Source organism: Tyto alba, unplaced genomic scaffold (assembly GCF_018691265.1).
Source record: "Tyto alba isolate M040663 unplaced genomic scaffold, T.alba_DEE_v4.0 Super-Scaffold_20, whole genome shotgun sequence".
NCBI classification, from domain to species: Eukaryota; Metazoa; Chordata; class Aves; order Strigiformes; family Tytonidae; genus Tyto; species Tyto alba.
In genome coordinates, this window is record NW_024881283.1 from 6,887,989 (window position 1) to 6,912,602 (window position 24,614).

General features: G+C 49.7%; 2 protein-coding genes across 8 annotated transcripts in view; both read right to left on the reverse strand.

Moving 5' to 3' along the window:
* Nucleotides 1–121: 121 nt before the first annotated feature.
* Nucleotides 122–7,271, reverse strand: PIGV (phosphatidylinositol glycan anchor biosynthesis class V). Of its 4 annotated transcripts, XM_042793885.1 has the most exons (5): nt 7,212–7,266; nt 4,901–6,255; nt 3,876–4,029; nt 1,330–2,487; nt 122–505 (listed from the first exon to the last, which is right to left on the reverse strand). In XM_042793885.1, the coding sequence occupies exons 3-5, from the start codon at nt 3,960–3,962 to the stop codon at nt 197–199; spliced, it is 1,554 nt and encodes a 517-aa protein (XP_042649819.1). In that variant the 5' UTR covers nt 3,963–4,029; nt 4,901–6,255; nt 7,212–7,266; the 3' UTR covers nt 122–196. The 4 variants fall into 4 exon arrangements, with proteins under 4 accessions (XP_042649819.1, XP_032848057.2, XP_032848056.2 ...); XM_032992166.2 differs by lacking the exon at nt 4,901–6,255 and having other exon boundaries at nt 7,212–7,271; XM_032992165.2 differs by lacking the exons at nt 4,901–6,255; nt 7,212–7,266 and adding an exon at nt 6,298–7,181.
* Nucleotides 7,272–9,817: 2,546 nt separating this feature from the next.
* The window catches only part of ARID1A (AT-rich interaction domain 1A), an 84,268-nt gene continuing 69,471 nt past the window's right edge, over nt 9,818–24,614 (reverse strand). For 3 of the 4 annotated variants that reach the window (XM_042793590.1, XM_042793591.1, XM_042793588.1), the window contains 10 exons: nt 22,453–22,662; nt 21,705–21,912; nt 17,782–17,914; nt 17,243–17,415; nt 16,915–17,065; nt 16,614–16,745; nt 16,407–16,503; nt 14,062–14,935; nt 13,631–13,761; nt 9,818–12,785 (listed from right to left, as the gene is read on the reverse strand). In XM_042793590.1, coding sequence (XP_042649524.1) covers nt 11,061–12,785; nt 13,631–13,761; nt 14,062–14,935; nt 16,407–16,503; nt 16,614–16,745; nt 16,915–17,065; nt 17,243–17,415; nt 17,782–17,914; nt 21,705–21,912; nt 22,453–22,662 — 3,834 coding nt within the window. In that variant the 3' untranslated portion in view covers nt 9,818–11,060. The remainder of the gene's footprint in view (nt 12,786–13,630; nt 13,762–14,061; nt 14,936–16,406; nt 16,504–16,613; nt 16,746–16,914; nt 17,066–17,242; nt 17,416–17,781; nt 17,915–21,704; nt 21,913–22,452; nt 22,663–24,614) is intronic. The other variant, XM_042793589.1, reaches the window with a different exon arrangement.

The window sequence follows — 24,614 nt, forward strand, 5'->3', positions numbered from 1 at the left end:
TGTCAGCACTGACAGCAGAGACAGGCAGGGTGCTGTAGCATCACAGCTCTGTACATACGTAGTAACTCAGGAGTAACGCCTTTGTTACCGAGACCGCAGCACCATTACATACACGTCAGGCTTTTTAGAAAAAATGAGGTTCAATTCTGAGCAGTGCTCCTGCCCCGCGACCCGTCTGTACCAACCCAGACCCTCACTACGTCCACGGCAAGAAGTTGCAGTGCAGAATCAGGCCCAGCAGCCAGTAGGACAGGAAAAATCCGAGAATGCACTTGCTGAGGGGGGTGATTAATCTACACTTCAGCAGCAGCCTCACAACAGGGTTTTCCAAAGTTCCTTTCCTGCAGGATCCAGCAGATTTACCTAGAAGAGACTTCTCAGGGCGAGGTGCTGCCGTTTGATCATCAGTCCCTTCGCTCCAGAGTAAAGGTTCGTGCTCTTGAAGCAGGTGAGCGGAGAACCAGTACGGGATGGGAGAGCAGGAGCCAAGCAACCGGGTCAGCACCTGAGGGTGACAGGCAGAGCAAAAAGCACCTAAATCGCACGTTTCCAGCTGTGACCAACCCCGATCCCGAGGCACGGAAAGAAACACTGATCTGCCTCAAACGGTCTGCTGATAAAGGGGACTGAAATACGGCCCCAGCTGATGGTGCTAGGATTTATTACATTGAAATGAAACACCTCTCAGCTCAACCTGCTTTATTTATTACATTTGCGTACGCAGTCAAGCGGTCCCCAAGTTTTGGACAAGCACAGTAACTAATTGTCACCATCTCGCTGAAATCCTTGTCACCGGCCAGCTCAGGAGCTGGGGGTGATTTGAATCTTGCTCTTCAATTATCTTTTCACTGGAACTCCCAACCTTTAGTGCCACTAGCTGTGTCCTAAAAAGACCTCCAAACACTTTAGTCTAGAGACCGGTGACAGGCTCTGGATCCTTTCATTGCCATCCACTAAGCTCAGCCCAACATGGTAATGATCCGGGATCCTTGTCCTGTGGCAGCTGATTAGCAGGGCTTGGCAAGCCTGGCCTTAAGCACACGTTAAACGTGACCTAACATCAGCCCGACCCTTTGACGCCCGTTCCAGTGTCCTCATCACACTGAGCAAGCTCTCTTTGGGAGCTCTCCAGCTGAGCTTTGGGAACTAACTGGCTTTGGGAAATCTCTGTGGAAGCAGCTCTGAAAGAGGAACGGCAAAGCTTTTGGTTGGCATTGCCCCGTGCTGGCCAGCAGCTGGGACAGCTTCAGGCTGTGACCATCACTGCTCAGCCACCACGCTGCATTCCCCTTAGGAAATCACTCCTGGGTGTTGCTGTGAATGTCCTACCTGCACGTGCATGCAGAAGAATCCTAACGCCAGCACGACCGTGGCATGGACCACATAGACGAAGACACCAGGGCAGCAAAATCCAGCTCTTGGTTTACCCTCTTCTTCACTCTTTCTTCTCTCTAGACCAAGAGTCAGGCAGTGCTGGGGGTTTGCAATGACATAGGTCCAGGCAGCCCATGAGCCCAGAAGCGTGACAGGCAAAGCAAGCAAGAAATGTGGTATCTGTCTGAGCTCAAAATACCTTAGAAAGCCCACATTCCAGTAAGTGTCTTGAATATAGGAATAGACCACGGGGAATTGCCGGGAGCACCAAGGGGGTTTAACCCCGCTCCTGCCCACCGGACGATAGCCCTTGGCCAGAGCCAGCTGCAGCAGCGGCTCAGGAACAGTCCGCTCCAGGCCAGTGCCAGGCCCACAGAACCTCACGTAGGCATAATACTGAAATAAAGCAAAAGGTAGAAAAATCCCGGCACACATCAGAACCGCTGAAGATGTCACGCTAAGGAGTTGCTTCCACAATGGAGGGAGCTTCCTTACTGATCCTGAACCCACCTGGAGCTGGAGGGCAAAGCATTTACCGTGGGAGTAGAGAATGAAGCCAGCATTAATAAGCCCGTTGGCACGCACCCCAGAAGCGAGGGAGAACAGCAGCCCACCGAGCCAGCTCTGCCCCTTCTCCAGTTGCCACATGGCACTGAATGCCAGGAAGGCAAACATGCTCTCGGAGTAAGCGGCTGCCATGAACACGTTGGCAGGACTGACAGAAAAGAGAACGGCAGCAAGGAAAGCCACCCTGCGACGCTGCAGCACGAGGCAGCCCAGCTGATACAGGGCAGCGGCTGCCAGGGCGGAAAAGAGAGAATTCAGAAGAATGGCTGAGAGCAGGAGGCGGCTCCGCAAACGCAGCAGCCGCTGCAAGGGCCACAGAGCAGCCTCGGCCACGGCACGCACGCTCAGGGGGTAGAGCGGGAAGAAGGCGCAGTTGTGCTCGTACAGGTAACCACGCTCGGCGATGAAGAGGAAGTGCTCGGCATCCCAGCGTGAGAGGCCGCCCAGCAGCCGCTCCAGGAGCAGGTCCCACAGGCCGGGCTCGGAGAGGCGAGGGGGAGAAAAGGCGTCTGCAGCGTGATCTGGGATCAGGAGGTTAAAGAGAGCCTGGAAAAACAAGAGAGGATTGAAGTCCAGCAGACATCGTCTTGCACCCGACCCAAAGCACCAAGCAGGAGGACTCCTGGGTTTCAAAGGAGACAAAAGCAGCACAGAAGCTGAAGGGCTTTGCAGCAAGGAGGCCTGTAAGACTGCGGAAAGGTGCAAACACCATCTTCTGAGGCATTTACACCTGAACGGGCTAAAGCTCTGGAACACAGCCAGCATGAATCCCCACAGAACTGGACCGGGAAAGCTGCTCAGCCCCATGCTCAGGCACATCTAACTGCGTACGCTCACACGGAGTACCTCTGCAGCACAGGTAAGCATCCCGCTCTACTGAATTCCCAGCTGACACACAAGGGAGAAGAAACAGAACTAGCGAAAAAGATTTTTCCAGAGCAAACTGGTGCAGAAGACAGCAGCCAATTTCCAGGCCCCCTCTCTAGATCTCCATTACCTCTGCAGCTCGGCATGCATTAAGGGGTTTGTTTTTCAGAGATGAGCAAGCAGAATGCACACACCTCTGCCTCCAGGAGCTTGTGGTGCTGACTACATTTTAAAAGGTGAGAGAAAACCCCAGAAAGTTCATGAGACAGGCAGTATGCAACTTACTGCATTGTAATGTAATTCCAAATGAAAATATGTTTAAAAAAAAAACAAACCTAAAACCTCAGATGGTGAGTTTTAGTGGCTTAACTACGTGTAGATTGGGATGAGTCCCCCGCAATGAATTCAGCGTTGGCAGAGAAAAGAGAAGAGGCCACACTGAACAAATTGGGACTAAAAGACATACAAAGCCGCCGTTTTGCCATGAAGCACACATCTGGTCTAACCCAGGCCTCTGGCATTTGTAATACGGAGTCTTTCATCTCAGCTGATGGTTCCACTCAGCCTCAGCCAGCGGTGACCGGGGCTGCCACAACGTGCCAGCTGGCTGCTGGCCTGCTGCCGAAGAGCTTTCTCAGGCTGATTTTGTTTCAGGAGGGCCATGGCTACAGCTAGACTGTGCTGGCTGTTTCAGTATGCACAGGTAGGATGGAGGGAGCAACCAAACCCTCCCATGCTCAGAGAAGGACGTCTCTGGAAACGAGACTTGGGAGGAATGTGTGGGAAGAGTTTATTGTTCCTCTTCTGTGGATAAAGAGAGACTTCAGCCCCTCATGCTGCCAAACCAGCCTCTTGCAACAGCAGCGTGAAAACATGGCAAGTTGCAAGGAAATGTGTGTAATTTTACTTAACAGCAACCTGCCTCCCTGGATGCAGCTGGTCTGTTGGTTCTCCAAAGGAGAAGACGATTTCCCAGTCAAGCAGAACCAGCTAGCTCGCGGTGCGCAAGGCAGCACCACGCAGAGAAGCCTTGGAGCAGCACACGAGAGATGTCGCAGGAGACTTGCCTGCAGCAGAAGTGTCAGGGCTCTGCAGCACACTGCAAACCGCACGACCTCTCGGAGGTGGGGGTCTCGCCTGCTCACCAGCTCCATTCTGAGCTCAAAAGTTGCCTCAGTAGGTCACTGATGCCGGGGAAATTCTCCCTCCGGTTTTGCAAACCTGAATTGATGAACAGAGAGAACAGACACAGAAAGGTATTCCTGGCTTCAGCCATGTTTGTAAATTATGCACCTTTATTTACTATCAGACACTTCAAAGGGCCGTAAATCTCTAAGAACAAGGAAGTCACTTATGAGAGATCACGGATGTGGGACATGACGCAGAGGCCTCTTTGATATCGTTGCTATTAAAAAAATTTCCCTGACTTCTTAACCTTGGCCAGGATGCAGAAGGAGAGAGGTTATACCATGTACTCTCAGCCCATTTCTTACTGGGCCAGTGTAAATACCAGAAGCAGAGAGGCTCCTTGGCCTCTGCCACAGCTGCCTCAGCAGAAACACCGGCAGCTCAAGCCAGGTCTCTGCCAAGCACCTACACACTCATTCAAGTTCCAGTGTGCTGAATGGGATTTAAAATTTTTTTTTTTTTTTTTTTTTTTTTTTTTTTGAATAGAGACAGAATTAAAATGTGGACTCTGGGCGTAATGTCTGTGTAAGCAGTTTGCTGACGGGGGCTCGCAGCCGGCCAGGCACTGCCAGGCACGCTCTCTCCTCTCTCCAGCTCTCTGCCCTGCGTTTGCCCCTGGGAAGCTGAGAAAGGTTTTACTCAGCTGCCTCCATGGCACCGACCCCAGAAGCTCCGTCAGAGCAAGGCTAAGGTGCCTTCTCAGATACGCAGGCTTCCCCCCGCCCCTTCCATCGATCAGAGACAGCATCTCCAGGACGTGACACTCGCACCACCCCACCCTCGCCACCTGTGATTTTCCAATATTTTGGCAGGGGTCCTCGTCTCCAGAGTGAGGACATCTGCCTGTCAAGCAAACTGCATATGCTAAGGTGGCTCTCGTCCACCTCTTCCCTGCAAACCTCACCTGCAAGATTTAAACCGCTTTGTGGAGTCTCATTGCTTTCTGTTCTGTATATTCTGAATTGATGTTGTGGGACCAACCATGAAAACGACTGGCCCAGCGCCACGAAAGCCAGGCAGTATCTGTTATGCAGCTTTTTAAGATAACACATTTCTTCCGTTGGTTCCCCGGCCACCAACTGCTTTTCAGTTTGAGAAACAGAAGACCCACAGCTCTTGCTAGGTTCCAATGACACCACATCCTGCACTATTTCCCACCTGACATCTCTCTGATCCAGCGCCTTACAATACATAAAGATCCCCAAACCGATCACTTAATGATCTGAAAACACTCTGAGGTGCTCCTGTTATCAATTTACTGATGGAGCATAAAACCTGGCAGGTTGAAAACTGCATGGGAGAGCAGAAAGTAATCATCAGCGAAGCAAAAAACAAGATCCAAACATGTTCATTTATAGTTCCAGTCCCTAACCACAGGATTATGCCTCTTATTTAGCCACATACAAAAGTTTTGGGTTTGCTCATATTCTTCTCTTGCTCCAGAGCATTCACAGCTACAGACAAAGCAACTAGTGGGAGGCACATTCTACTGAATCACGAAGCTGCAATGTTATTTTAAGAGAAGGGATACTTCAGCCCAGCTGTAAATTCTATTAAAGCGCATTCACAGCTGCAAATCCTATTAAAGCACAGCAGCAAAAATTGTCCCAGCACTTTAAATATTTTTTAAAAAGCAGAGAAAAAGCCTTGCATGAATGCGCCAAGAAGGCTCAAAGCAAACAGCTTTAAAAAGCCTGTTCCTGTCACGACGCAGCACACCTTGTAACGGAAAGCAGCGAAATCTACAAAAAGCTACAGCCCACAGCCACCGTTCTGTAGGGAACACGGCGTCAGAGCTGGTATGTCTCTACCCCGAGAAGTGCGGCGTGCAAGAGCACCTGGACCAATGGAAAAAGGACACAAAAAGGCAGAAGTAGGTTAAAAATATTTCAGTAGAAAAAGATGCAATGCCTTATTTAAAGATGTCTTTCTTTCCGTGTTCTGCATTTCCCTTTGCTCTCAGATATGAACTGCGTTTTTCTCGCTCTGGAAACTGTGCTAAGAAAAGGAGGCGAATACGAACAAAATAGACGTTGGGTAAATTATCATGCAAATGAAAATACATATTCGGCGAGGTCTGTAAAGATGTAGTGGAGACCGATTACCACCCGGTGGCAGCAGGCCCTCGCCACAAAGGCTTTTCCCAGCTCAACCAGCTCCGGGCTGGGGGACGGGGATTTCTACTGGGAAAGGGGCTCCAGGCTGCATCCCAGAACACTTGGAGAGCGACGGTTTGGGCACTCTTGGTACTTCTCCAGCCTGCCATTAGAATCAAGAGATACTCCAGAAATATCTACAAACCTGTTCTAGCCAAAGAAACACAACCAAGTTTGGGGAATCCCGTTCACCTAGCGCTGTTTCCGTGGGCCTGGGAGCTCCAGGCCTCCTCGCCGCCGCTTTCACTCCTGCCCAGTTTCAGCTGCCGGCCCGGAGGCCGCAGCCCCGGCACCGCTCTGCCCGCGTCTGAGTGGAAACGGGAACGTGCCTGCCCCTTCGCACCTTTCGTAACCGCTCAGGTGCGCGAACAAAACCAACGCTGGCTCGAAGCACAACCCAAGCGCTCGGCTCAGGATGACGGACGGACCCGCTGGGCGAACGCTGGAGTGTTTAGGCCGGGTTGGAGCCCGAGCTGAGGATGCACCTCGGCTATCGCAACAGCGTGCCCAACCCCGCTCTGCAGGGGAGCCACGGGGGCCTCAAAAATCCCTTTTCTGCCGCTTCTGTCACGACGGGCAAAGCCGCCGCAGCCGGCACCGGGCGTTTCCCCGGGCAGAAGGACACGCGGGGCTGCCTCCCCTCGCCCCGAGGTGCGGCGGGCGGGCGATGCGCCGAGGCCCGGGGCCGGGCCGAGCGCCCCACAGGGATGTCCCGAAGGTCGGGGCCGGCCGTACCTCCTGTGTTTACGAGGGGGCCGCTGTTCGAGGCGCGTCAGCGGCGCTGAGGGGCTCGGCGCGGGCAGGACGGTGCGTCCCGGCCCTGAGGGACCCGCTCGCCCCCCACCCGCGAGGCCTTACAAACGGGCGGGAAAATAAAGCCAAAGCCCCACGCGGGACGCGCTCGGCCCCGCGGTTTCCACGCGCGCGGGCGCCGGAGTGGGGGGTGGGAGCGTGAGGGAGCGGCGGCCCCGTGGAAAAATGGAGGGGAGGGGTGGGGGAAGGGAGGAGGGGGCAGCCCCTCCCTCCCGCGGCGCGCGCGCGGCCCCGCCCCTCCCCCACCTGAGCGCCCGGCGCGCGGCTCCCGCCGGCGGCTCCATCCCGCCGTCAGCGCCCCGCCCACCTCCCCCCCGCTTCCGGCCCCGCCCCTTCCGGGGCTGCGCGCGCGCCGCCGGGACGCGTCACACGCGCGCGTGTGTGTGTGTGTCTCGGGAAGGGGCGGGCGGCGCCATCTTTGTTAAGGGCGGGCGGAGGCGCCGGCGCTGCCCCGGCCCGTTCCCGTCGCTCGGGAGCGGGCGGTACCGAGCGAGCCTCGGTGCGGCAGCCGCCGGCCTTCCCCTCTCTTGCCGTGAGGTGAGGGAAGCGTCAAAAAAAAAAAAAAAAAAAAATCAGGTGCTCCGTGGCAGCGCCCAGGAGAGGGGGGATGCTCACTTCAGTCACAAATTTAAATTTCCTTCCGACGGCGGCTCCCGGGGCCCAGCTCCCGCTCTTGCCCCACATCCAGCAGCCATCCCACCCTGCAGCCAGGCAGGGCCGGGGGGGACGAGTCCGGGCCCAGGGCAGCTCAGGGGGCAGGGGGGGAAGCAGAGAAGGGCCCTGCTCGGCAGCAGGCAGCGCCAGCCAGCAGCCCCGGCCAAGAGCGAGGTGTTACTCCTGGAGATGCACCAACACAAACCTCAAACGAAGCCGCACGGCGGCTGCAGCAAGGGCACGGCTTAAACCCGGTCTCTTGCCAAAACACATTAAGCAACATCACATAACAATAGTCTGGTAATAAGTGTATGTTATTACATTAATTACTTACTATTACAAGAGGGTGGGCAGGTTTCCCTCAAGACCTCGTCCGCGTGATGACAGAGGCATCAGACTTTGCTTTCCCCTTAACCAAGCTCATGTTGCGTTTAACCACATCGGGAACACGGGTCTTGCGCCCGACAGCAACTCTTTGTGCTAAAACCCGACATGCCGTGGTAGGTGCCTGACCGTATCTCCTGCAGGAATGGAAGAGAAATCATCGTTGCCAACTGAGTCTTCAAGGGAGACTCATTGAGTGGTTTTAAACAGGGCTTTGGCTTGGGAAGGACCCAAGTTTTCTCTTTTGCTGGCAAAAATGGGAAACAGCGGAGCGGTCAGGGTCAAGGAGAGGCATTTTAAGGAATGCCTGCAGAAATTGAAAGCTATGGGTACAAATCAGGTCAAAGCATCAAGGATTTGCATTCTGGGCAGCCAAGTCAAGTTCGAGATCAGGTGTGGCTCGCAAAATAGTCCCTAATTACAAACTGTGAACACCATTTGTTCTCATTTTCCTAATTTCTCATCTATGCTTTTTTTCTTCTAACCATTTTACAAGTGCAAGAGGTGTATGCGTCTGCGTGCATGCAAGTGCTGGGGAAGCGGAATTACTCCCCTCAGATCAACTGGTTGTGTAAATACTGGTAAAATGGGTAGTAAGTACCACTTGTGACTATTCTTTCCCTCCCAAACGTAGCATTCACTTATGATTAAATTCACCATAACACGAACAGAGAGGCTGTACAAAAGCTGCTTACGTTCCTTTCTTCAACCATGCTGCTGAAGTCCTTTCTGTTTAGAAAAAGAAGTACAATTTTTATGTTAATTTAATCACACTAAACAAAGCTCCTGGAATATAGAACTAAATTATCAGAGAAGTTGGTTTTAAATCAACAACATTGTCACAGAACAGCAAAGTCCAGCAGAATTCTTATCTCACAACTTGGTTTCCATTCAGTATTTTTTAAAGCCAAGGAAGCCCAGCACCATTCCTGTTTCTTAAGAAATCCACTTTAAGGACTCTCCTTTTGCCAGGCAAAGAGCTCCTGCAATTCTTGCCGATAAACAGACTTTTTCAGAAGAGAGTCAGTTTGATTCTGGCACAATTACTCCCAGAAATGTGAAGTTTAAGGAATTCAGCTAAGGGAGGGCTCTGGGAACAGAGAGCTTCCTAGGAGAGGACTAGGGGGACAAAATGAGGCGATTTCTTGAACAAAAATTACATTTGCCTTTAAAAAAGCTTCTCCTTTAACTAGCTCTTTTGCTTAAATGAGCTCAGTGCAGTTCTAGCTAGCCCGCTTCTATTATCATTTGAGGATAAAGCTTCTGGCTAAATAAAATACCCATTTACTAACCCATGAAAACGTGCAGATTTTCACATAAAGAGACTGAACTTTGGCCGTTTGCTGAAGGGCATCAGAGCTCTGTCCGCTGGAAAACCCCGTTCTCTGAAGGAAGTCAGAGTCCGCACCACAGTTCCAAGAAAATGTGAAAAATGCGAGGGGAATGAAAATTTTCCATTTTACAGAGCTGAAAGGGAACTGCCTCCCTTCTGAGCAACAGCCTTTTTCACCCTGTGAACTAAGTGCCTCTCTGCCACAGCTTCATCTCACGCTCCAAGTCCACTCCTACCCGAGCCTAAGCAGCACCAAGCCAAAACTGCACCGCTGAAACAAGCCAAACCAAGACCACTCTCATTAGGGTCTCCAGAGGAAGACAGGACTGTCACCCCCAGACACTGCCGTACTGCGCAGGACCTTTGAGGTCTCTGTGCTGCGTGGTAAGGAGGAGCTGAGCTACAACATCACGTCTACCAGACCTGACAGCACTGAAGTTACCTCCCCGTTCTGCTAATAAAAAAAACCCTTACAAACATCTTACCAAGATTTAATGTACATTTATTCTTAACACGTGGAACATATAGTATAAAGATTTCATACTGAATAAATGATATTCATTAAGCCAAAAAAGGAAAAAAGGGAGGAATTTACATCAAGTTTTTAGCTACATCGTCTGAAATACAAATATGCAGAATTCATCACTGAAAAATCTCAATTGTGTTTCTTCATCAGGAACTTCAACTGAACCTAGAACTTTTTCACACCTCGATTAGAAAGAAAACAAAAACAGGAAAAATAAACTATAAGTTGATTGGCTGCTGAGACAGCAATGACTTTATACACAGAGACCTGTACAGCATCCTCCAGGGAGGGATGTCTGGCAAGAGATTAAATAATTGTGTCTCGCTTTTGCAGGTCATCAACTCGTTAACTCGTCATACTATAAAGGGGTAGGGAGAGGGGGACAAAACTGCAAGGAATCTTAGGGTATGTGCAATGTACAACGTCATATATATATACACACGTGGCAGCATTCAGGCTGCAGCTAAAGGTTAAAACCAGTTCTAAGAGGTGATCTCAGGGTTATTCATACAATCAAGGAGGAAGAGAGAAAGAGGTCAGGGTGTTGTAGGTTCACACATGATACTTTGGGGGAAAAGCCTTTTTTTCTCCTCAACATTAACTAAAAACATTTTTAAAAACTACAGCTTGCTGCTGATCCAGCGTTTTTTTTTCTTTTTTTTTTTTTTTTTTTTTTCATGTGAGACATTATTACAGTATGTTTACAGTTTAAGGTGTACAGTACATGAAGTTCTACACGCTACTGCACAGGCCTCCCTTGGACAAGGTCTGTTCACAACTGGTAACTTCTTGGTTCCTGCAAGATTGTGAATGTACAACGATAAACCACACAGAGTTCAGCAGTCACTTTTGTCCTTCAGAGTTTACCATTAAAAACAGTTATGAAAGTGGTGCCTGTCAATGTGATAACACGGCAAGTCGTTTCCCCAAACTCACTGTAAACGACAGTAACTTTGGTTAAAATAAAAAAAGTCTTCTATGTAGACAGAACTTTGTCTCCTTTAATAAGGGATTCAGGACAAATTTGAAGGGCAGGGGAAGGGGAGAGGGAACGGGGACATCTTTCCCCAAGGGAGAAGCAGGACAGCGCAGGGCAGACAGTGGATTCTGAGGTGGTTTTGCATAAATAAAGGGCAACAGTCAGTTTCTAAGTTCTCCACTCACGCACACGCACACAGGGTCTCGGATCCCACAGCTGTCATGACTGGCCAATTAAAAACAGTACATCACAAATAACTTGTGAAACCAAAGAGTTCATCAAAGGCGACACGGAGATGTCCAACAGCCGCGACTCGTATAACGTGAACTCCGAGTGGTTCTCGTCCACCTTGGCCAGGGCGAGCAGCGCCCGAGCAGCTCGGCGCATCATGTCCACGCTCGTCGACTCAAAGGGTGGGTTCTGCATGTGCATCAAGCCGGCCTGGCTCTGCTGGAACTGCGTAGCGGCCAGGCTGTCCTCCAAGAAGCCCAGCAAGTTGCCAATGCTGCCCTTCTGCACAGCAATCGCTCTTGCTGCCAGGCTGTCCCCCTGTGCCAAGTTGGCCAGTAGTACCACAGCCATCTCTCGACACACCGGGTTCTTTCTGTCACTAAGGAACCGCACCATGGTGCTGTACAGCTTCTCCAAGCGACTGAAGGGGGGAGTTGCAAGAATCAAATCCACATTGTTGTCCTGGATGCTGAGTTTGCTGAGTGTTTCCAAAACCAGTCTCTGAGGGGAGAGGACCGCGTTGGGCCCCAGCGTTGGGAAGGGATCCTGGGCCTCTGCTGACGGACACACTGCCCAGTGGAGGACTCCATCCAGGATAGGCAAACAGATGCTTTCCGGGTAAGGGGAGAGGTCCAGCTGCCCAGAAATGTTGGCCAACGTGACCAGTGTATTTTCACGCAGCATCTCCAAGCAGTCCCACCACCACTCCACCTTGTTGCAGCTCACCCCTTGGTCCTGCTCCTCCTCTTTCTCATAGGTCAGGGGTGCCTGTTTGCGTTCTGGATGCTTGTGGTGTAAGAGAATCAGTTTCCCTAGAATCAGCAGCAGCCCGGGGTGTTTAGACATTTCAAAGTCATTGCCCGGCACAAACGATAAACTCCTGATGATGTTAGAGACACAGATGCAGCGCTTCGCCAGAGAGTCCTGCCAGTCTAGGAGGGTGCAGAGGGGTGTCTCGTCTTTACTGTGAGGTTCGTCCTCCAGAATTTTTATATTTCTGTGGCTCTGAGCTGGACTAATGCCAAAGGGAAACTTGCTGCTTTCCTTCGCCATTTCCAAAGCTTTGACCTCTTCCTCCTCCCCTGCCAGGGAGCCCGGACGCGCCGAAAGCATGTCGTCCATGGTGGCAGTTATCCTCTTCTCCAAGGAGCTGTCGGACGGAGGGGTCTCTCCTTCCCTAGTGCTCGGATTGCTCTCAGCTGCTGAACGTTTCCTCAAGACAGAGTTGCAGGAAGCTCGTTTATGAGTCAAAGGTAGCTCCGTCTTGCTCTCAAAGTGGGTCTGAATGTGCTCGGTGGTATCTCCGCCGCCGATCCGCCAGTGCAGCAGCCCGCTTTCGAACTCCTGCACTCGCCCCAGCTTGTCTGAATAATCTACCACAAACGGGTCGTTTTTCTGCACGACCTTCACGGGAAGCTTGTCAAATTTACTAACTAGTTTCTCCTCGCTGCTCTCTAGAGGTACTTTGTCCTTGCTCGAAAACGCAGCCTCCTCCTCTTCCTCATCCTCTTCTTCCGCCTCACAGTTCAGGCTCCGTGGTTCATCCTCCTCCTCCCCTTCTTCATGAGAGGAAGCTGAAGATTTGCAGAACCTTTCGGGATCTAATAGTGTTCTTTGCCCTGGGTCTCCCACCTCATATTCCTTCAGGATTCCAAAGATCTCGATCAGGCAGCGCCGGAAATACTCCACCAAGAGTTCCAGCAAGCCTGGCAGCTACGAGGGAGGAGAAAAACAGGAGGGGAAGGAAGGAAGGGAACAGTGATCAGAAAACAACTTAGGCCAACATGAGCAACTGGGAAAGCAGGGCATAAAGGGCTAAGAATTTAAGCAGTGCTGTTAACTAATGTGTTTTGGTTTTTTTTTTTTTTTTTTTTTATGCTAGCAATAAACTGTTTGCAAAGGAGAGCTTTCTGTCCTCTGAGAAAAGGAACAACGACAAAACCAGATACTGACTGTCAGTATCCAAACCGCTCCCCTCCACACACGCATACCTGTGCGCACACACCTCTGCTCTCAGCTGTATCGCCCCTCTGGTTAATACTCAGGGAGGTGAAGGGCAGCTCCAAGCAAAACAGCCTTTACAGTATTGCCGAGCAGTTTTTGCAACAGCCACAGAAGCATGTGGCAGCTGAGAAAGGCTGGCACTGCAGCCTCGCTGCACACTATCCCGGGGAAAGACAGAGCCAGAGGTGAACAAACACCATCAACACCTGAAAATGCAAGCAGCCTCCAGCCTTTCATAGCAGTCCCGCTGCAAAGTCTGTTATGGCCTCCCACCGCTATTCACCTCCTCTGTTCCAGAGGCAATACAATCCACTGGGGAGGAGAATGCACACACCGGCACACCAGCAAATGTATAAATTACACAGGCCAGTGAGTAACCAGCGCACAGCTACCCAGACCCCGTGCTCTCTCCAGACCTGGCGTGCTCTGCAGGTACAGGGACATCCGGGAGTCTGGCCCTGCCAGGGCACGAGCTGCCTGTTGCTGTCTTGCTGACAGAAAACCCTACAGAATTAGCACTTCAAAGACCTGCATCAGAGAGCATCTGCACCCACCTGGCTGAGGTTGAAGGTCATTATGCTGTTGTCATCATAGAGCAGGATGTTTATGGTATCTAAGGCCCACGTACTTTCAGCTAGCAGCCCGGACTTCAGAGACATCATCACTCTCCAGGCTTCAGGAGTTCCTGTAACATAAACACATGATACTTCCAGCTCCTGGAGTTTAAAAACAAGGAGGAGATACATGATACCGCTTTTTGGACCCATGAAGGGCAGAGCCTGTTTAAGATGATGTACAGACTCTATGTACCAACAATCTCTCCACGGACAATGGCAAAATGATGTCTGAACACACAACTAATTGCAAAAATGCAGTTCTTTCAAAGCCAGCAGAGCTGTTCCCCTCGGCAGTACTGTACCAAAGCGCAGCGGCAGCACCCATCCCCTTGACAGGCACAAGCAGAAGAGCAGGAGTTTCCTCTTACCAATATCTTTTGCTGTCAGCCGTCTCCTCTGCTTCAACACAGGTTGCGTAGCTTCTACTGATCCCGGAGGGAAGGTGATGTCTCGTCGGATCATGGGAGGCTGTACAGCTGCTGGTGTTATATGCGAGGCAGGGACTGGCGGTCCCGCCTTCTGCATTTTCATCCCCGAGTGCAGGAATGGAGATTTACTAGGAGAAGTGCGATTCTCCAGAGGTCTGGGCAGAGGTGCTGGGCTGGATACCTGAGGAATGTGATTCTGCATGCTAGGGGGGGTCTGGTAGTTAGACTGGGGGGGCCTAGTCATCGGGGGCACGGGGGCAGAGGGACCATAAGGAGGTTGCCGGTTCCCGTGGGAAGGCCATGGTCCCTCGTGGTTGACCCTCTGGTCTGAATGCAGAATTTCATCTGTTCGAGTCACTCCGTGATAAGCAGGCCCCTGGGGCGCCGAGCCAGTGCTCTGCCGGTTCGGATAGCTGTACCCTATTTCGTTGCGCCCTTGCCACATGGCGCCTTGCTGCGGGCCCTCTGGAGCAGACTGTATGGGACCACCCATCATCTGAGGAGGCATGTTTTGCTGAGCATTGGAGCCTGGGGGAGCCGCGACCCTGTCTCTGCCAAATTGGAATGGGAACTGGTTCTGCGGCCCTCCGGCAGATCGGCGGTCAGCAGCAGGGTAGGTACTCCCATACTGGTTATACAAGTCCTGCTGTGGAGACGGCTGTGCAGTTTGCTGCTGGCTCGGTTGCTGGGTCTGTGCTGGAGGCAGCTGCTGCTGCGTCTGCCCCTGCCCGGCGCTGTACGGTACGTTGTACATCTCCCCTTCGTGTCGCTTAGCAGGCGGGCCGTAGCTGCCGTCCATTGGTCGCTTGTAATTCTGCAGGGAAAACACAGGCGTCGACAACGTGAGATTATCTACTGAGAAACGAGCAACACAAACCTCAGTGGGTAGAGCTACGCAGAGCCAGAGGATGTGCCCCACGGCACGGCCTGTAAGAGGGCAAGGCTTGGCTCGCTGTTAGCCGTATCCAACGCGAAGCTGGACCGGCCTTTCCATCTCACAAGCCAAGACCAATTCCTTGTGGCCGGCTGGGTAGTTTCCTTGTGGATTCTACAAGGATGCCTTGGGGGCAGAAGTCTGCCCACAGAAAGGACTTTCCTGTAGAAAAGACTCAGCTCCACTATACGTTTACCACAAACCAAACTGTGCAGAGGTATTTGTTTCCTTTCACATCCATGAATTCCATCAGACCCCAATTCTCTTGTATTTCCCAGAAAACAGAGGTTTCTGCTGAAGCATCAAACAAGATAAATTAAAAACTGTTGTGCTTCCTGCTTCTTCCTTTCCTGTAGATTTCAATCCACGTCACTGAAAGGAGCAAGGACTATTCCTCTCTTTACTTCTTTTAAGTGCAAATGGAGAAAACAGTCAATTCCTGAGACAAAATTAAAATCCAAGATCTCTCTTGCCTCCAAGGGTCTACGCTCTAGCTGCTATACAGTCTACTCGGAAGCTCCACGGTCATGACTGGCTTCAGATGGAGCTCTAGGGCTTCAAAGATGACAAGTACCAGAGTAACTCGAACTCTTGGCTCAGAGCCCCGTGGCTCTGGTTGCAGAGCCAAACTGCAGAGCAGTTGGAATTATTCTTAGCACAGCTCAGCGAGTGCCCTCTCTACACTCTCCTAAACCGGAGGACTCAGAATTATCAGGAAAACATTATGGGTCCTGGCACTGATACAAAGAGCAAGTCATATATAAGGATTATGGAAAGAGATATATGGTCATTCAAATTCTGTCCTGAAACAAACCCGACGTTTTTGAGAACAGCGAGTAGGAGGCAGAGGGGCAATGGAGGAGTGGAGGCAGGTCTGAGGCCTTTATCTGCAGGCTCAGTAAGGCAAAGACAAAAAGCCCTGGGTTGTGCAAAACGATCCACCTGAAACAGCTCCCCAGAACAACCAAGGACTTACTCCAAACTAATTCATCTGACCAAAAGTGTTACAGAAACCCGATGGAATTCAGAAAGTTCCAGAGGGGCAGAGAAGCCCAATAAAGCTTCCTGATCTCCTGCTGCCTGACCAGAGCGCGCATGTCTGCAAACTGCACAACCTCCGTTCCCAGAACACTGTTTTGCTAACGCAACACTGGAAACACTAGTTAAAACTTATTTAAGCTATTTGGAAACTGGAGGAAAAAAAAGCCCCCTGTATAAGATGCTTAAATCTACACATTCACAAAGCAAGCACACAGCTCTAAGAGTTTTCACCCTCCCCTTTTTACAAATTTCACAGACAAAACTCTTCTGTCTTTCAGTCAAACAAATCAAAAACTTTCTGATAATTTACCTGCTGTTGCTGTTGATACATGGTAGTTTGCTGGCTGGGGAAGGGGCTGCCCGAGGATGTGCCTTGAGTGGAGAACTGATTGCCATAGGAATCATGTCTGGAGAAGAAACAGATGCGTTACTTGTCTGATCAGATGCATGCTTCACTTTCACAGTCTCAGAGCTCTCTAACCAGGAAGAGCTGTTTGTGGCAACACCCCACACAGACCTTTGCTGCTGCTGCTGCTGCTGCGGGTAGCGGCTGGGAGAATACATCCCCGATTCAGGGGTGGAAGGCATGATGTTCGGCTGCGGAGTTCCTGTTCCTAAGTTGCCCTCAGGTCCCATGCCGGGCTCCGTCCTACATAGAAACAAAGAGGAAAAAAAAAAAAAAAAACCACACATCCACTTAAACTCACCCTTGCTCCTCAAATGCAAAAGGATGATCAAGAAAGTCACAGTAGTGAAGAGCAAGTAATCATTTCGCACGAGTCAAGCAAATCAGGATCCCGCCAGGTTCAAGTACCCACCTCACTCTATCGTAAGGACCTCCGTAGGAATAGTGTTGCCGCTGTCCCATGGTCATGTTACCCATCCCTGGACCTGCAGCACGATTGTAAGGGTCACCCATACCACTGTTGGGGCCCTGCCCTGAGGACATGAAGGGATCGCTTCCTGGAGCTGAAATATTGAAAGAAGGACCAATAAACATGTCTACCTCTGCCTTAGAAAGATAACCCTGTCTTCTGGGAGAGAAGGGCAAGCAGAAGGTCTCCTACAGCACATTCTAGCGTACAGCCAGATACAGGGTTGGTACTCAAGGAGAAAAGGGAGGGGAGCACACAAGGACTTCCTCACCTTTCCTCATAGTGCTGTAAGGATCTTTATTTGGCTCGTAAGACATGCGACCCATCATGTCGGAGGTATTCATGCTGGGCTGGTACCCTGGATTTGGAGTCATGGAGTTCCGTTTCTGGAACGTAGGATCACTACCATCTGCAAAGGCATCCTGAAGGCCCACTGAGTTACTCCTGATTCAAAAAAACCCCACAAGCACAGGATTAGAGGTCCACAATGCTCCTCAGAATACTCTTCCCCTCACATTCCCTCTCGGGTGTTGCTATCGCCTACAAGGACCACAGTCATGCTCCAACAGAGGCACGAAGAACCTCCCTTCCGCAACACTGTCCTCAGACCCAATCCCAAAAATAACGATTATTCACACACAAATGCAGAGTCAACAATGTTGCTGTGAGCCATTAACAAAGGAAGAAAGCCACAGAGCCCCACCAAAACAGGTACTCAAGCCTGTAGCCATCTGCAGTAATGACCCAGAAGCAACCTCACGTTCACATCTTGCATCCAGCGTGGTGGAAGAGGGTGCAATGGTTTCATACCTGATGCCTGGCAAAGGGGGCATCTGACTGTGTGGCGTAGACGCTGGAGTTGGTGGCTTCAAATCTCCTCCTTCTGCCATGGAGCTGCTGGTGGACTGAGGTGTCTGAGGACCCTGCATTGAGCCTGAACCCGCTGCGAGAACAGAAATGTGGTGTGAGCAGCTTTGCACCCTACAGATGCAACCCAGAACCTCCCAGAACATCAGCCTCAAGAACAGAGAAAAAAAATCCTTCAAGAAAGACAGATGAAACATGGCCAAAAAAGTACAAGGAGCAAAATGTTTCGAGGACATACTGGGCCAGACTTCCCAGAACCACCACATACAGCTGAGAGAGCATATTTATTTTCATCATGCCTTCATTCTTAACCGTATTCCCTTTTACACACTGTGCCACTGCTGTGGCACTGTGTCATGCTGCCCAAGCTATCTAGCCTCAAAGGTTGATGCCCTACAGTGCACCACGTGGCAGAGAATATGGTGTTTCTCGCCAAGTGACAACCACTGACCCCATCACCTTCACACTCTTTCTACCCAGAAAGAAGGTAGGTTTGAGCCCTCTCCTGGACAACCTTTCTGATGATGGAAACCCCAGGACATCTGCTGGAGTCACCAAGTAACTCTGAACAAGGCTCCTCTGTCTGCTCTGCCCTTCGAGAGGGGTTAATTCATTCAGGTTAATTCACACACCACTCCCAAGGATTCCTGGAACAGGGAATGCTGGAGATGCCGGATCTTTCACTGAATGACAAAACCCGTCCAGCAAGTTCCCTGGCTCTGTACGGGCTGCTTTATGCTACAGTAAGCTTTCATCAAAAATCCCAGGCCCATGTGTAATCCAGCTGTGCTGTGAGCTCTAGGAGCTCTCCTCTGTCCCTGGATCGCTGTGACAGTGTCAGCTCTCAGGTTCATACGCTCCTTGCAGCTGGCAAGAGCTGAACTCTTAATTAATGTTTCCATTAGTTACCATCCCCAGCACCCGATATCCCTCAGCTTCAGCCCTGCTGGTTGATGAGTCATTTCAGCTATTCATTAAAATCCTCCGAGGTCACGTCCAGGGCATGTTTGTTTACACCCCACCTTCCTGGCACCCTGTCCTCTTCTCCGTGACTCCCTCCCAGCCCAGGGAGGTCTCGGGAGAAGGAAGGGCAGAGACAAGCTCAGCAGGGAGTTTCATTCATGGGCCCTCCCCGCCGTTCTCCTTCCCTCGTCAGTGGCGGTTCAGCTCCACTCGCTTCCCCCAGGAATTCGCCGTTTGTAATGCTGGCATCGGCAGGAAGAGGCCCCGAGACATTCCCTGCGTCGCTGCCATTTGGTGTTTGTCCCCACCCCCTGCCGTCCCTCCCACTCACAAATTTACACACAGTTGGAGCCGGGCCAGTTCCATGCTCTGGGAATTAAAACCCAACAGCAGACTGACTATGCCTCCCCAGGGACACAGTGCAGATTTCGAGCAGGAACCCAAGAAGGTTTGCAGGAAACCCACGAGGCAGTACCCAGCCCACTCCAGCCAAGGCCTTTCTGTAAACACTTTTGGGTTTTGAGGGTTATGAATGCACATTGCATGGAAACCAGCTCCTGCACCAAGAGCTCTACCCAGATGATTGTCCTGCAAGGCCTTTTAGATGCTCTGCAGCCTCAAAAAGTGGGTAATGGAGAACTGTAGAGTGTGGTCCTCATCATTCAAAGTTATTCATTGGTTAATTTGACAGAACAGGCTGAAATGAAGTCTAAGCCAGTGTCAACGGGTTATAAAGTCTGCAAGAAGAGCAAAGCACGCGTGTCTGTGTGGGATGACAGAGCCCTTCATTCAAATGATGGGACTTCAAAACGCTCCGCTGTTATCTACTTGGTTTTCAAACAGGGATGTTATTCTCCATAAGGGCAATTCGCTGGGAGACAGGTCTCTGTGTGTGCACGTCTGGAGGACGCTGCTTGAGCGGGACCTCGGCAAGCCCCTGGAACAGGAGCATCCACTGGGACTCTTCAAGCCTGGAGCTGGGGCTGAGTGAGCAATTTGTGTTGTGCCTTCCACCCTCAGCTCCTACTGATCCGGGGGAGCAGGAGAGAGGAAGAAAAGTGAAGTGGAAGAGGAGCATAAACATGCTGAGTGATATGGCTTAAAGGATCAGATCAACCAACCATCGTCCAGTGCTGCCTCTGCATATTCCTAGTTGCAGGAGTCTGGAGTAAGACAAGTGGGGAGAGCGGTTTAAATAGGAAATACAGCACAGTCCTCTCGTAGCAGGAATCAAACCTGTGGACTAAGTCAACAGAGCTGCACAAACGTGCAGAGCTTGGGATAGCAGCCCTGCAAACTCCTACTGATGATGTGCTGAAGCGAGAGATCACCCGAACCACAGCCCAGAAGGCAGACTCACGACCTTCACATACCACCGTATCAGCTAAAACAAAATAAAAATTGATGCACCATCTAATCCATTCTGACAGGCACCTAGTGCTACAAGAAGTTTTAAGTGGCCTCCTAAAAGTTGCAGCCCTCTCCAAATAAAACTCCAAATGCTCTTAACATCTTTGTTCCACTGCCTAGTATCTCAGGGGGGCAAGAAAGAGGTTTTGGAAACAAAGTGGGGATGGATTTGTGGTCTAGTTTTAGCGGAACTCAGACACCACTTTAGACAGAAGTTTAGTCTAATGACACAAAAGTTGCTTTATCTCGCAGAATATACCAAGGTTGAAGCTACACTGGGACAGGTTTCCTGACTAGTGAAAAGACATGATTTAGTTCTTAAAAAAACCAACACACTGTAACTGAGAGGATAGATAAATGTAGTTGCCAGCAGAATATCAGGACAAGCACACTGTCAATCAAGGACTTAGCAGTGCTGAGACACAACTGCAGTACGATCAAAAAAGGGTTCATTATTCCGCTCCTCAGGAGCTAGGCAAAGATGATGTCAGGTTTCAGAACGAAAGAGGCATTTTTTGCAAATATTACAGGAACTTCAAAGCAGACAAAATTTTTATTTCACCTACAAGAACAGGCTTCTGACCAGAAAAAGTATCTGAAGGTTTTACTTATAAGACAAACTGGAAAACTGAAGCTTAAAGGGTTGGCAAGTTCAGCAGCAACTCAAGCAGTGGACTCAATGCAAATGAGACAGAAACGATCAGAATTTCCAAAGACTAAAGAGTACAGCATGCACTGCTAACCTCAATGTTTTCTCCCCTGCCCCCCCCCCCCCTTTTTTTTTTAATTCAACAAATCTGCATTGAACACTCTGCTTAAACATTCAGAAACTGGAGCACCCCATCAAATTCGAAACAACAGAAGTTCATTTTAAAGGGCTTGATTTCTAAAGCATCCAACTTGTAACGGGCTTACAACGCGCTCTGTGCACAAAGCCTCAGAAAGTCCTCACTGTCTCCTGCTGAAGACAGAACGAAGTAATTCATAAGGATGATGAGTGCACACCCACATCACTCGTTTACTTGCAGAAGGTAGCACTTGTGTAGTCAAAATAAGCACAACTTTTCTAGCAAGTTCCCAAAGCTAAGCAGCAATATCATGGACTGCTGTTAGAATATGCAGAATATTCCTTGCAGGGATAACTCCAGACTTCTCTTTCCACCAGGTTCACATAAGGCAGTGATGTACTAGCAAGCAGAGAGGTGTGTGTATACATTTTAATGTTTTCCTTTTTCTTAAACTTAGTACAGAGGTGGGACACACAAAACCTGAACTATCCCACGAGGCTTCACTTACTCCGACCATTATTCACTCTTACATTACAAAAGTACTTAATCCACACAATCAGAGAACACCTAATTAGAAACAGACACGGGGGCTTTGTGGAAGTTTGGAACCAGTCTGGCCCACAGCATGTGGAGTCGGGTGTACAGTGCCAGAGACCCTCTGGTTCCAACATTCATTGTACACCTTAACCCAGCGTCTAAACTCACCTGGAGATGGAGGCTGTATCTTAGTCTGAGACTTCTTTGAATCGGCAGCTGCAAAGATATCTGGAGGGGGGTCTTCACCTCGCTCAATCTTGCACTCAAAGGCATAGAGACACTGGATGTACTGCTTCTTCAAAGAACTAGCTGCACTGCTGGACGTGCCCACATTGAGATTTGTGGCTAATTCACGCCATTTCTTGTTTTTGTTGACCTGCACAACCAAAGGAGAGGCTCTAAACTCAAAACCCCAGCTACTTCTCCTTCAATAAATTTTCTGGAGAGAAATCAACACTTCCCATCTAACAAAAAGGATGAAATAAGGGCTAAAGCAGAGCAGATACAGTTGTGTTCAAAACCCAAAACTAGTAAATGTTCTTTCCCACCTACAGAAAACTTTTCAAACAGGGACATATTGCAAATCAAATTACTCATGAGGTCAGTTGAGAGCCAGATGCAAAGACGAAGGCAGTGGCACCAATCTTTGCACTGGACAGGGAAAGAAAGCACTTGAACTGAATCTCATGACATACTGTTCTCAACCAGGCAATGGGAGAGCAGATCTTTGGCTCACTCAAAGGATGCGGAGTTTTATAAGTATTATTTAAAAATATAAACACAACTAAATGGAAGGTTAGGGCATACATCTAGCTACAAAGCTAACTTTGAATTGTATTGCCCATTGGCTTGTGACTGCCAGACCGTGGGCAGCTCTGAATATACCCAGTCAGCACTGTGGCTGCTGGACACTCACCTGAGTCAATCCTCCAATCTCCTTCACTGAGATGTAGAGCCGGTAAAGGTCCAAGGGTTTCCTGCCTACCGCTGGGAGGTTTGTCATGCCCATGGCCTTCTCCTCAGTAAAGGCCAGGTAACGATCTACCCAGATCTTCCTCTCAGGCTCACCACCCAGCTCATAGAGTTTGGTGATCTTCTCATTGGTTGTAGTAGAGGAACTGGACTTCTAGGAGAAGGAGAGAGATATCAGGACTGAGCAGCACAAAAGCAGCTAGTTCACATCTGAGATGGTTTCAGAAAAAAATCAGTCAGATAAGAGTTCAAAGTTCTGCTGTTACAATGAGAACAGATTTATATTAGACCTACACTTGTCTCAGATCAAAGTCAGGCAAGTATTATTTGACAAAGGTAACATAAAACCAGCTGCTACTCAGGGAATTCACATAATATGTATTTTTAAAAAGTGAAAGGTTTCAGGAATGCTACAGAAACCAAACAAACCCCAAGGAGACTTTGCAAAGAGCCATCTCTTTGAGACATCCTTTGTGGGCTCGTTTCCTAAATATGAGAAAACATCTAATTCAACTGTAATTGAGATTCCCCATGGCTACTGCACTCTGCCAGGATGAATACTGCCCTCTGGTTAGCCTCTTCTCTTGCCCAAGTGGCTCATGCCAGGTTAAACTGACACTAAACACTGAAAAGGAATAAAAATAAACATGCCTCAAAGAAGAAGAAAGATTAGAGGCCCCTGTTTGACAAATGTGTGCAAGGGTTCCCCCACAAAGACCGTCTTTCTTCCCTTGCCTATTCACTGACAGAAGTGCAGAACTCTCCTCCTACCCAGGTATGACGTAACCTCCCGTACTGGTTTGCTATCGCTGGCATATCAGGATCCAGAAAGACTGATATGGAAAGGCATCACAGGAATTTGGAATACAAGTATACACTTATGAAGTATGAGTGTCACACGCTAGTTCCTACACATCTGATTCACTGAACAGAGGGTCTGTTTAGAGGTAACACCTGTGCTCCTGCATCTTGCCTTGCTTCCCCCAAGTCTTCTGACATAGTGCATGAGCACGTTATTTTGTCTTTCACCAACTGGATCACATACAGCTGGAGTAAATGCAGAAATGGTTTTGGCGTTCCAAATGCTTACTCAAAAATTAACTTCAAATTTGACAGTGTTCTACACCTAGCCCCTACACCCAAGGCTGAATGTAACATATGAGATGATCCTTGAACAGCACAGACCAGGAACAACCCTTTTTTGTAGCTTCTGGCATCTCCTAGCCCAAGAGCATTCAAGTCCTTGGTTGTCTTAAGTGGAGGCAGATGCCAGCACACGTGAGCTGAAGTGAGAGATCTTCTGAATCCTCTTAGAGACTGCTGGTGGCACAGGTACTGAACTTGCAGAGCATTTATTTTCCTTCAAGTAGCAAAAGAGGAGACTACGGGCTGAGAAACTGCTCTTTTGGTAGTTCTTTTGAAACTGGTAGCAGTAATGCAAAGAAAAACACTCCCTGAAGAACTTGTTTGCCTCCCTCTTCTGGCTTTAAGACAGGATTAGTAAGAGGCTTGTTTGTGAAACAACTGTAACACTTTAGTGTACCACCTCCCAGCTGAGAGGTGCTAACTGACTAGCTCCAAGCCTACACCCCAAACACAACTCAGGTTTGTTTACTCTTCTTTTGGCAGTTTCACTGTGGCAGGTGATAATTCCTAATAGTAAATTGTTTTGCAAGTGAAATTGATTACTCCCAAAGGATTAGGAAATGCTCCCCTTTGTTTCTGCACAGTTTATGAATCCCAGAAGCAAAACTCTCAATTGTTGGAATTTTCCTGATAAATACAAAGCACCTCTTGTAACTACTGGCACAGTTCAAGCCCAGCCAGGGCTGGACACATCAAGTGTAATTTCATGTTGGATCTGCTTACATGGAGCACTTCAACTCCATGGTCTTTATGCTTCTGATTCAAGCAAGAGTCTAATTAGCTATTCATAGGATCTGGGGACTTAGATAAAGCTGACCCAAAAGGTGCATCTGCTCAGGTACCTTCTGCCCAGTTAATAAAGGCAAGACTAGCTCACAGCTGAAACGAGAACCTATAAATAAGGTGTGCCAGACATCTGTTCGAAATTCTAGATAGAGGCTTGAATTCGTGAGTCAGCAG